This window comes from Myotis nattereri, assembly GCF_964212035.1.
Source record: "Myotis nattereri genome assembly, chromosome: 14".
Lineage (NCBI taxonomy): Eukaryota > Metazoa > Chordata > Mammalia > Chiroptera > Vespertilionidae > Myotis > Myotis nattereri.
Genome location: NC_138089.1, coordinates 10,755,709 through 10,768,235, shown reverse-complemented (window position 1 = coordinate 10,768,235; position 12,527 = coordinate 10,755,709). Strand labels below are relative to the sequence as shown.

Genomic DNA, 12,527 nt, shown 5'->3' with positions numbered 1-12,527 from the left:
TACATAACCTCCACATAGCCCTCTGCTTACCCTGGAGGACTCAGGAAAGAACGTTCCTGCATCCAGACCACAGGCCACCGAGAGCAGCGGTCGCCAACCTCTCGGACCTCACGGACCACCAGTGGTCCACAGACCACCAGTTGGCAACCGCTGACCTAGATGAATGCCATTTCGCACCAATACAGAAGCTGGTATTGCAGGACTGACAGTTCTCAAGGTGCACTTTTTCTTCTGAGAACCCTCAGCTTGTATTTCTTCTTTGGAACACTCTGGCTATTGCTAAGTTGTGTTTCCAGTTTGCAAACACTAGGCCAGGGGTGGGCAAACTTTTTGACTCGAGAGCCACAATGGGTTCTTAAACTGGACCGGAGGGCCGGAACAAAAGCATGGATGGAGTGTTTGTGTGAACTAATATAAATTCAAAGTAAACATCATTACATAAAAGGGTACGGTCTCTTTTTTTTTTTTTTTTAGTTTTATTCATTTCAAACGGCTGGATCCGGCCCGCGGGCCGTAGTTTGCCCACGGCTGTACTAGGACCTTTGAATAAACCTTTTTATCATTTATTTCTTAAAAAAGAATCAGTGCAGTGGCCATTTTATGTTCTCATTTAACTGAGCTTCTGTCTTTGTTGCCTCATCAAACCTACTCACAGTTCCACTCCACCATGCAGGACAGATGTTCGAAATGCCAGTGCCGATTCAAATAACTAACGTGTGGCAGAAACACATATTTATATGCTTTCTATACAGATTAATAGTAGCTGCTGTTAGCCTGCCAACTGCACGTGTACACACTTCTGGTCCCACATGTAAATCAAGCACGAGGCATAAGGCGGATTGTAAAGAAGTGCTGAGGTTACAGCGATCTTACTTTACTCAGGTTCCGGATTAAACTATGGCGATGTTGATTAATGTGGCAACATACTCTGGATCTCTCCACATTAATTTCATGTTATAAAAGGTAACGGCATTCACAAAAAAGGTCTCAGAAATTAAGAACAGGGAATGCAAACGTATTTGAAATCCAGAGGTATATTTCTATAATCAATTACTTGCTAGTGTGGGCACATTCATTATAATACGATTCCAGTAACCACTGTCAGTTGGTAGATTATAATGAGACTCACTGTTTTGGTCCTCTTAAAAGTGACTCTACTAACAAAGGAAAACTAAACACACTGACAAAAGGAATGAAGGAGCAAATAATGAAGGGGCAATTAATTCGGTAGGAGAGCAGAGTGGTCTGTGACTGTCGAAGGAGCAGTGGCTGAATCAGAGATGCCGCTGATGAACTGAAAACTACTGAAAAGTTTCCAGCTGCTTGCTGACTGCCGAAACCAGCGGTTCTGCAGAAACCAGCGTCCCTCAGCCGCAAACTCCTGGGCGAACGTCTCCGTCACCTCGTGGGCTGGCACCGCCCACCTGTCAGGGACGTGGTGAAAGTGAGATGAGAGGCGTGTGCCCGCAGGCAAGTGCTTTGTACACTGCCAGCTTATGTCTAAGTGCCAGGTATTGTCATCACCCTCACACGCAAGTCACTTCCTACTACGTCTTAGTCACTGTTTAAACAACAATTATCTATCCTGTCAAGCGATCTAGGTACAAGAGACATGAAAGCTGCATCGGTGGAAACACCGTTTTTAAGAATAAAATCTGCACAGTGGCTTTTGAAAGTGTTCAAGAGAGATCGAGCATTTCTATTCACACAGACGGCTGCTCTGAATTTTGGGTCTCCTTCCGACGACACCAATTGTTTGGGTCACAGAACGCACAGCGCCACGAGAGCGTGAGAACAGGCGGCTGCGACATACATGTGCGCCACTGTAGCAACGGAACCCAGAGAAAATGAAAAGCCTGGCTCCTCATCTCGGCTCAGAGGGTCAGAATATGCCGTGCACGGAACAAATCACGTTGGCAAGGGCCAGGGGAACAGCCAGCATCAGGCACATTGGGTGAGGTGATCCACCACTAGTCACACACACAGATTCAGAAACGACATTCCAACACGTGGCAAATATTTCTCAGGGTGAGGTCCTGGGAGTTCCGGTGAGGCACGCAGGCAGGGGAAAGCAGGAAGTCTAACGCCTCAAGACTTAGAATACCCCACTTCCCTGGGGGTCTTTAATCACATCATTAAATTGTGGGTACGCTGAGATATGTTTTTAATACAATTGGTGGAGCTCTTGTTCCTGACAAGTATAAATTATCGCATACGCATCCATCCATCCATTCATTCATTCGATACCGATTTACTCATGGATACCTAGCAGGAGTCAGGAACTGTGTTAAATGCTGGGAATACAGATGTCACTATGTAGACACGGGCCCTGGCTTTATGGCTCTTACATTCTAGTAAAAAAGAGAGAGCAGCAAAAAATATATATACAAATGAGTGACCTGTGATAATCATGGTACCGGTAACGGCCATGAAGAAATGGGGTAAAGCAGTGGAGGTTACACGGAGGAGTTGGAGGCTACTTTAGATTAGTGACCAGGGAAGCTTTCTCTCAAGAGGAAACCAATGAGACTGAGCCGGCCAAGGGAAGAGATGGGAATGAGGCATTCCCAGCAGAGGGAACAGGATGTGCGAAGGCCCTGAGGCAGGAAGGGCTTGGAGCGCTACAGGCAGTTGAGAAAAGAAGCCAGGTGGCTGAAGGACAGTGAGTAGGGGAGAAGAGTGTGAGCTGAGGTCAGAAGAGAGGCCGGGAGCCCCATTTTGCATGCACACTATGCAGACCCGGTTCAGGAGATTTAAAGGGGAAAGGTTTTAAAATCTTAACGGTCATTTAAAGGCACAATCTGACTTACATTTAAGGGTATGGCTCTAGCTGCATATGTATAACATATGTATAAACACAACCTTTATTCTAAAGATGCTAGCATTTGAAGAAATCAGAAAACATTGAGTGCATTTCTAATCATTTAAATAAAAATAATCTTAGTAAAGCAGACATTTAAAAAGCCCCAAAGAGCTACCCAAAGACCAGTAAGTTAAACAATGGATTATGGGTTAAAAAAAAAATCAAAGAACAAAATAAACCTACATACCTCCTCGTTGCACCAACAAGGTGACCTCACTCCCCTTTGGACATTCGATCAGCATGTCCACGACCTGGTTGTGCGTGAGAGCCTGCACGCTCTTCTTGTTCACTTCCACGATGAGGTCCCCCTCCTTCAGGCCACGGCACCGGGGGCTGTCCACGATCTGTTTCACTCTTTGGCCGCCCCCTCCAGGACTGTCTGCAATAGTGAAGCCAAAGCCCATTGGCCCTTTGACTATATGGACAGTTATGAGTTCTGGCTGAGTGGCTATGGAGGAAGCCAACGAGACAGTGTCATTGGGGTAACCATGGGAACCGTTGGAAGCCACGTCGGCTGGACTGCTCGGCCTGGCGTCCTTCATGCCGTTGACTCTGCCTGTTTTACTGCTGTGACTAGCTGGTGAATCGTAGGTCTCTTGCCCATTCACGATAATTGGTTCTTTATCCAAAATGGCCACTGAGGTCACTAAACTCGTATTGGGGTCATCTGGGTCAAAAGGCAACGGGTAACCTCGGCAGAGTTCAAGGTCCACACTGGCACCGATGGGGATGGACTGGAAGATTTTCACAACTTGCGCATGTGTGTGTCCCAAAACGCAGGTGTCGTTCACGCTGACAATTACATCTCCTGCAAAAGGTAAGAGTTTGGGGATTAAAAAAAACAGTACGCAGAAAATCTACCTCGATATCTATAATAAAAAAAGGGTTATAGACTAATTAGACCGAACATCCTTCCGGGCATCATTCTGGATGTCACCAGACGAAGCTGGGGCCGTAGTGAAGCCCGGGCCCTGGGTGCCTGCCGGCGGCGGCTGGAGGGAAGCAGCCTGGGCCCCAGGTGCCGGAGGGAAGCCGGTGCTGGCAGCCGGGGGAAGGAAGGCCTACTCTTGCACGAATTCGTGCACCAGGCCTCTAGTTGTGATATAAACGCCTATCAACAGGAAGCTGATCTGAAACTGGATTTGGGGGTGGCATGATAGGACACAAAGGGACTACTCCTATCACTGATTTTAATGGCTAACAAGGCATTCATTCAGCACCCAGTGTGGTCCCTCCTGTGAGAAGATATGGTCACTGAAAGAACATTGGAGCTTTCTTCTAACACAAATCCCCACTGCAGAAATCCAAGCTCTGAACCCATCTATTCAAACAGATCTACACTCTCACAAATCACGGCTCTACTCCACTCAGTAGCACCCTAAGAGCTCCCTGAAGGTGACATGGCCTCACAGGTTTCCATCTCCACCGGGGATGCATGTACGGAGCGGAGGAGCCGACACAGAGGAGGTGATCAAGCCCAGAAACCCGCTGCTGTTTGGTCTCGGGTGGTGCCAGCAGCACCGGCCACCTGCTGCCCCACCTGTTTCCATCTTGCCGTCCAGCGCAGCGGGACCATCCAGGACGAGGCTCTTGATCTGCAGAAACTCGTCAGGTTCGTCCCCTCCGACGACCGTGAAGCCAAAGCCACGGCTGCTTTTCCGCAGCTTCGTGTGAATGAACTTGCCTTTCAGTTCAGAAGGGTTCCGTGTAAAAAAGGGTTTGCCTGGATTAAAAGAAGAAAAAGTAAAGGAATGTCAGAATGAGTAAAAAAGGTGAATAAAGGAGGAAATGCTACAACTTCTAGGTCATCTCCACCCTCCTGTTCCGGGGCATGGGGCACATAGGTGCCATAAGAGTCTCTCCCAGCTTGAGGAGGGGCACGCGGTACATGCACACGTCAGCATGAAGCTCTGAAGGGAAATGCAAGAGCAGGAGAGAGGGGTCCGTCACCCGAACCAGGGGCACGGTTTCGGCTCATGTGGTGTGACAGCGGTCGCGCTGCCACGCGGCCCTTCACAGAAGGCGGAGTGGACTTTGCTTTCTGTCTTGTGTTTTGTTATAGTTTATATTTTGCAATACAGCTTCCAATGTGTTGCCTCAAGCTTGTCTTCCGCTTGTAAAACCAATTCATCAAAATCTTTAGCTTTTAAGTAAACAGAAATCTCACTCTGAAAATATATAGATAATACTAAGAAACATACTATGGTCATGAATAATTTTATAAAATAGTACCATCACTGTTTTCAAAATAAAGAGAGTTATAATTTTACTTTGATTTGAATTCTAAATTAAATGAATTTTTCCTATTAATTTGCGTCTTTTAACATTTTGTTAAGTAGTCTGGACATGCCCACTGCTAAAATATACTGTTTTGAATAGAAGTTTAGGGGTGGGAAGTGAGCTCAGTGGCAGAGCACATGGTTTGCATGTATGAGGCCCCAGGCTTGATCCCTGGCATAAGTAAATAAATAAAGTTTAGAAGTGGCTTGGAATATTTTAAAAAATAAAACAAAATTTAAAAACCTAAACTAAGCAAAATAGTTACTACAAGCCATATAGCTCCAAATTCAGTTATTTTATTATTTTTTAAAAGTATACTTTATTGATTTTTTTACAGAGAGGAAGGGAGGAGGATAGAAAGTTAGAAACATCGGTGAGAAACACTGATCAGCTGCCTCCTGCACACCTCCTACTGGAGATGTGCCTGCAACCAAGGTACATGCCCTTGACTGGAATTGAACCTGGGACCCTTCAAGCCACCGGCCGATGCTCTATCCACTGAACCAAACTGGTTAGGGTCAGTTGTCTTACTTAAAATAAAAAGATATGTAGCTAAATAACTTCCAGATATGTTACCTAAGGTTTTATTGAATTTTCTTGATAGCATTCATAAATAACATCTTGTAGAGTAACCAAAATTTCTGTGTTTCATTAGTTGGGCATTTCACTATAATTTAAAGATTTACTGGAATTTCTCTGGTTATCCCAAATAGTGGATATAATTCAAGGCCCAGATTCTTCAACTCTCCTAATTATAATTCCCGGCTCCAGTCCTTGCTACAGCTGCCCCATGTGCCCTATTTATCTTCTATCAAAAATGTTATTTTAAAAAACAAAAACCACAACAGGCGGATATGTCTCCCTAGACCGGCATGAGAGAGCCTGGCACCCAGAAGGAAAGCTAGTTTTTGGTTAGCTATATCGAAAAGGCCTTTCTCAAAAGGTCTCTGTACATACATACAATTTATAACGGCGTATTTCAAAAGTTTTTGGCTCTTAAAAAGCTCTTTCAAACTGCCTAGAACAGTAGTTCTCAACCTTCCTAATGTCGCGATCCTTTAATACAGTTCCTCATGTTGTGGTGACCCCCAACCATAAAATTATTTTCGTTGCTACTTCATAACTGTATGTTGCTACTGTTATGAATCGTCATGTAAATATCTGATATGCAGGATGTATTTTCATTGTTACAAATGGAACATAATTAAAGCATAGTGATTAATCACAAAAACAGTATGTAATTATACATGTGTTTTCCGATGGTCTTAGGCGACCCCTGTGAAAGGGTCATTCTACCCCCAAAGGGGTCGGGACCCACAGGTTGAGAACCACTGGCCTAAAGTCATAGGAGTGCTCCTCAACCTCCTCCCTGGAGCCGGCCCTGGCTGGCTGGGAGCGGACAGGCGGGCTCTGTCCCTGGGCTACAGGAAGTGAGGGTACAGCAGGACTCCCTATGGCAGGACTCCCCGTGTAAGATCGTCTGCCAGACCCCAGGAGGAGGGTATCCATGCAGTCAGGGCTGTGGGGAGACAGGTGCATGGCAATCATCAGCTGGGAGCTGAGGACAAGGGAGACACCCCCTTGTGAACAGCCAGCACCCCTGAGGCAGAGGCAGAGGCTGCTAGGGAGCTCAGAGCCCTTAAAGCTTAAAGCAGGGGTTCTCAACCTGTGAGTTGCGACCCCTTTGGTGGTCGAACGACCCTTTCACAGGGTCACCTAAGACCATCCTGCATATCAGATATTTACATTACGATTCATAACAGTAGCAACACTACAGTTATGAAGTAGCAACGAAAATAATTTTATGGTTGGGTCACAACATGAGGAGCTGTATTTAAAGGGCCAGAAGGTTGAGAACCACTGGCTTAAAAGGAATGCCCTGCAGGGACCCCAGGCGCCGCACCCCCTCAGTGAGGCTTCCTGGCCGCCTTAGGAGAAACTGCAGGACCTCCCAACATTCCCAAGCCCCCTTTCCAGCTTCATTTTGTTGTTGTTAATCCTCACCCGAGGATATATTTCTCCATTGATTTTCAGAGAGAGTGCAAGGAAGGGGGAGAGACAGAGAGAAACATCAATGTGATAGACACATCGACGGGTTGCCTCCTGCACATGCCTGACCAGGACTGAGGATTGAGCCTGCAACGGAGGTATGTGCCCTTGACCAGAATCAAACCCAACACCCTTCAGTCTGCAGGCCAAGGCTCTAACCTCTGAGCAAAACGGGCCAGCTCTGCCCAATACAGTCTCGCTCTCACTACTGACCTGGTGCTTTGGCTCACTGTCCCCAACCCACACACGAGGGGCGACGGACATGCACATACAGCCACCAGGTGGCTGAGAGCTTCGTGTGGCCTCTGCTTGATACCCAGTGTGTAGAACACTGCCCTTCTCATTTTACCTGCTCCAAAAACTCCTGCTCAGCAAGTGAATGAATGAACAACAGCTCAAAGAAATGAGATTTAACTGTCTTTCAGAAGGCTGAACGTCTTGGCAGGTGTTTAAGCTTTTTACCCTTATTATAGGTGCAGTTACAAATGTGAACATGTGTCAGTTTTTCTGAATGAATTTTTTAAGCTATCAGCATATTCTGAGCTTAAAATGTTTTCAACGCAGCAGGAGCAGAGCACTGCCGTCCTTTCCCAAGGCTTACCTAGGGAGGCAGACCAGGGGGCTCTACATTCACCCCCTTTTATTGTGTTTATGGGATGGTCATCAGTTAGTGGGGCTTTGGGAAGAAATGCCTGTCTACCCACAGCTGTGGGTCTGGGGCTCTGCTCAGCCCCATGCACACGCCACTCTCTACCCACAGCTGTGGGTCTGGGGCTCTGCTCAGCCCGTGCACACGCCACTCTCTACCCACAGCTGTGGGTCTGGGGCTCTGCTCAGCCCGTGCACACGCCACTCTCTACCCACAGCTGTGGGTCTGGGGCTCTGCTCAGCCCGTGCACACGCCACTCCCTACCCACAGCTGTGGGTCTGGGGCTCTGCTCAGCCCGTGCACAGGCCACTTTCTACCCACAGCTGTGGGTCTGGGGCTCTGCTCAGCCCGTGCACACGCCACTCCCTACCCACAGCTGTGGGTCTGGGGCTCTGCTCAGCCCGTGCACAGGCCACTCCCTACCCACAGCTGTGGGTCTGGGGCTCTGCTCAGCCCGTGCACACGCCACTCCCTACCCACAGCTGTGGGTCTGGGGCTCTGCTCAGCCCGTGCACAGGCCACTCCCTACCCACAGCTGTGGGTCTGGCGCTCTGCTCAGCCCGTGCACAGGCCACTCCCTACCCACAGCTGTGGGTCTGGGGCTCTGCTCAGCCCGTGCACACGCCACTCCCTACCCACAGCTGTGGGTCTGGCGCTCTGCTCAGCCCGTGCACAGGCCACTCCCTCAGAGAGCCTCGTCTCCGACTGGTGCCAGCGGTGCTGTCTGTGGTGGAAGGGCACCACCTGGGGAGCTTTGGGAAGCGACGAAGTTGAGGGCCTGCCCGAGACTCACTGAACCTGGACCTTCCGGGTCTTGGCCCCACGTCTGCTTCTGAACAACCCTGAGGTGCCTGCTTCCCTGTCAGGTCGGTACTGCTCTGGGCGCCACTGGGTAAAGGCGTAGGCCACTGCTGAACGCACACCTTCGGCGGTGAGGGTGTAACTGGAGGCGGGCTCAGCACGGAGGCGAGAAGCAGAAGGGCGCAGGAATCATGAGGTCCCCAGTGAGGGCGCAGTGAGCTCTCCCAGTCTAAACCAATGTGGGGGCCAGAGGCTCAAAGGAGGAAAGAAAAGGAAAAGAGGCGTAGAAACGAGAAGGAAGCTCCTAGCACAGATCAGTGCCTCTGGACCCGCACCGCAGCCGGGGCACTAAGGTTTGGCACCAGCACCCGACCCTTTAAAGTTGACTTAATCTCTAAGACAGTTCTTTTAGGAAGCTGTGCTGCTTATTGTGCATGTATGTATGTTTACACATATGCATATTCTTTTACTCCACAATACATTTTAGCAGATGCCAGATACCCAAGGAATGTGCCTGGTTTGGAGGGCCCTACAGCGAGAAAGGAGCCCCCCGCCTCCGCGATTTAAAGTCTAAAGAGGAAACAACTGTTAAGTAGCTGAGCACACAGAAACACTAATTATAACTGTTAGGCTCTAAAAATGAGAAGAAGATGGAAAGAGTGACTGTAACAGGGGAATCTAGCCATAACCTGAGATGAGTAGAAGCTAACAAAGCAAACACTGGCAGGAAAAGACCGCTGCAGAGGGAACAGCATATGCAAAGGCTTTGACATGGTCCAAGGTTCACTGGTTTAAGAACAGAAAAGAGGTTCAAGATACGTAAAAGTTAGTGTAGCTGACTTACCAGGAGAGGGGGAATATGACAACATGAGGCTGCGGAAGGAGTATTACATTTAAAAAATATGAAGGAGGCACAATCCTGTTGATATTAATTAATGCTATTATCTACTTGCTATCTTCATTAAAGCCATATCATCCTAAAAAGTTCATCCAAGGCAGCAGAAATTATTTTACATAAATTGGTGTTAATACTAATCTCATGACAATATCAGCTAGAAGGGAAATTTCTTTCTTATGAAAATTATAATGGAGGAATCAAAATTATAGAAAATAATTATTCTACCTATCTACTTACATCATTTTTAAAATGGAGAGAACAAATTTTATAGTCTTTTTTAGCAGTTCTGAACCACAAATGTTCCTCAACTCTACCGAATATGATGCTCGCCTTATTTTTTAAAAAAACACACTAAACAAACAAACAAACCCAAAAACCTTTTTTATCATTTAAGAGTTATGAGGCCTAAAGTAGCAAGATTCTGGACCTTTCAATTTTCAAAAGCGAACCTCTCCAGGGGGCTTAAACTTTCTATGAATGCAAACCAATGAGACCCAACAAAATGTTGTAAAATGTGGGTAAATGCCAAAACCGAAGCCAGAATCAGAGACGAGAATTTAAAACAACATGTCCAACCATTTTACAGTTGCAGAAAAATTTTAGTTGAAACCAAATATGGCTGACTAGGATCTTGAAATATCTAATGCTGAGTTTTCAAGTTATTTTACACAATTGTTAAACATCTGTGGTCTCTAAATCCCAGTGGTTCGTGACCCTGGGACGGTTTTGCCCCTCCTCCCCCCGCCCCAGCGGGGACGCCTTTGGTTGCCACAGAAGGAGGCTGCTATGGCATCTAGTGGGTGAGGCCAGGGAAGCTGCCCACACCCTACAAGGCACAGCTTGGCCCACAGCCCAGAGGGATCTGTGCTGAGGCTGAGGAAACCTGGTTTAATCCTTGATGACAAGTAGTGGTCACTTTCAGAACATCACAAAGAGCTGAAGGAATTCACACAACAATGTTTTTAATATTTTTGACACTTCTGATCACTGATGCATTTAGAATTTTAATCATCATGGTTTTTACTATCAAAGGAATGAGTTGGGAGTTGCAAGATTCCACTTCTTAAAGTACCTTTTAAAATATCAGGTTTTTGAGCTAAAACAATGGTGCAATTATATAAAGCCTTACCCTGAAGGGGAGTGTCCCTGGCCGGCTCTGGGTTGCTTGGAGGGTGGCTGGGAATAGCAGGAGGCACGAGCGATGACCGGTCTTCTGTCCATTCTGCAAGAAAGAGAATCAATAGCTCACTTAGGATTCACCTTCTTAATATAAAGTTGCCCAAACCAATAAAACCAGGGGCCAAGACTTAAAAAAAAAAAAAAAGGCATTTGATCCCACTCTCTATTAATAATACCAAGATGCCTCTCTCTGTCTCTCTTTCCTAAGACCTTTGGGGATAGAAATATTGTGGTATGACCAATAAATCCCCAGTTCTCTCTGGCTGGAGAGTCCAAAGTGAGACCAAGCAAAACACATCAGGAAAGACACAAAACGAAGTGAACTCAGCCAGCCCAATGCGACAGAGACATGGGCGGGCTGCTCAGCCAGCTTGTCTCAGGGAGGGAAGGGGTTCCGGCGGTTGGCTGAGAGGCTATCTCCTGTCATCTCTGAACACGAAATACTCCTGGGTCCTAACTATAGTCCTATCGCCCCTGGAGGCCCAGGAATAACTCAGTGAGTGACCCTTGACATTCCCCTAGAGTCCTGTCAGCTCGGCTCTCTTACTTAAGTGCATATTCCCATTCCCTAAGTTCCACCAACACTACCAAGCTTCCCCCCTCAGGGAAAATGTTAAAAAAGGTTATTTTTAAATAGAAAAGAAATTAAGGTAGAAAGGAGAACTTTTCAGTAGGTGATCTCTCTCTCTCTCTCTCCCTTTCTCTCTCTCATAGAGTCTATGGGAGTGGTTAGCAAATTACGGCCAAAAAGCCCATTTGGGCCCAGTGCCTGTTATTATACAACTTGTGAGTCAAAAATGGCTTTTACACACTTAAATGGTTGAAACAAACTCCTTTAATAAATGCCAGGAGTTGGGCCCGGTTTTCGTTTATATTTTATGGAGAAGATTTCATGACATGAAAATTACCTGACGTTTAAATTTCAGCCCACCTGTAATGCTGCGTGGGAACAGGCACGCCCACTTGTTCACACATGTTGATAGCTGTTTCACACAGCTCCAGACAGTGTGTGTGGTTGTAGTAGAGTGCATGAACCACCAAGCCCACAAAATTTACCATATGCCAATTTTTAGAACAAGTTTGCCAGTTTCCACTCTATGATCTATATTTACTACATACAGTGTTACAGTAAGAGAAGTGTTATATTTGACATTCATATATTTGATATTCACAAGTTACACTGAGGGTGCATTTAAAGTCTATTATTTTAAGAGTGTAATGAAAAACTGGGAAAAGCCTAAGCATCTACTAATAAGCAGGTGACTAAATGAAGCGGATACATTTATAAAATAGAATATAAAAATTAACGGGTTAGGAGTGAGCAGGGGAGAATTTAATGCTCCACACTGCTGAATTGTTCATAATTTTCCAAAGAGCATGAATTGACTTGTAATTTTAAAAAGCTCGCAAGCCCTAGCTGACTTGGCTCAGTGGATAGAGCATCAGCCTGCAGACTGAAGGGTCCTGGGTTCGATTCCGGTCAAGGGCACATGCCCAGGTTGCGGGCTCCATTCCCAGTAAGGGGCGTGCAGGAGGCAGCCAACCAATGATTTCCTCTCATCATTGATGTTTCTCTCTCTCCCTCTCCCTTCCTCTCTGAAATCAATAAAAATATATTAAATAAATAAATAAATAAATAGCTCTCAAATCCGCAGCTCCAGGCTACGGACAGCTCCTTTCTAAGTTAAGTGCAATCGGTGCCTCGGAATTGGGCCCTCCTCCTGGTTCCAGGGCAGGGAACTCTGGCAACGTGGTATGGCTCCCAGGACATCAAGTCCTCGGGCGCAGGACTGGGTCACCAGGCCAGT

The 12,527-nt window shown here is 46.7% G+C and overlaps 1 protein-coding gene across 1 annotated transcript in view; it reads right to left on the bottom strand.

Moving 5' to 3' along the window:
* MAGI1 (membrane associated guanylate kinase, WW and PDZ domain containing 1) overlaps positions 1-12,527 on the bottom strand; it is a 106,180-nt gene that overhangs the window by 63,895 nt on the left and 29,758 nt on the right. Inside the window, exons 8-10 of the mRNA XM_081106094.1 lie at positions 10,670-10,762; positions 4,404-4,586; positions 3,051-3,671 (exon numbers count right to left, since the gene is read on the bottom strand). Of these exons, the coding sequence (XP_080962220.1) occupies positions 3,051-3,671; positions 4,404-4,586; positions 10,670-10,762 (897 nt within the window). The remainder of the gene's footprint in view (positions 1-3,050; positions 3,672-4,403; positions 4,587-10,669; positions 10,763-12,527) is intronic.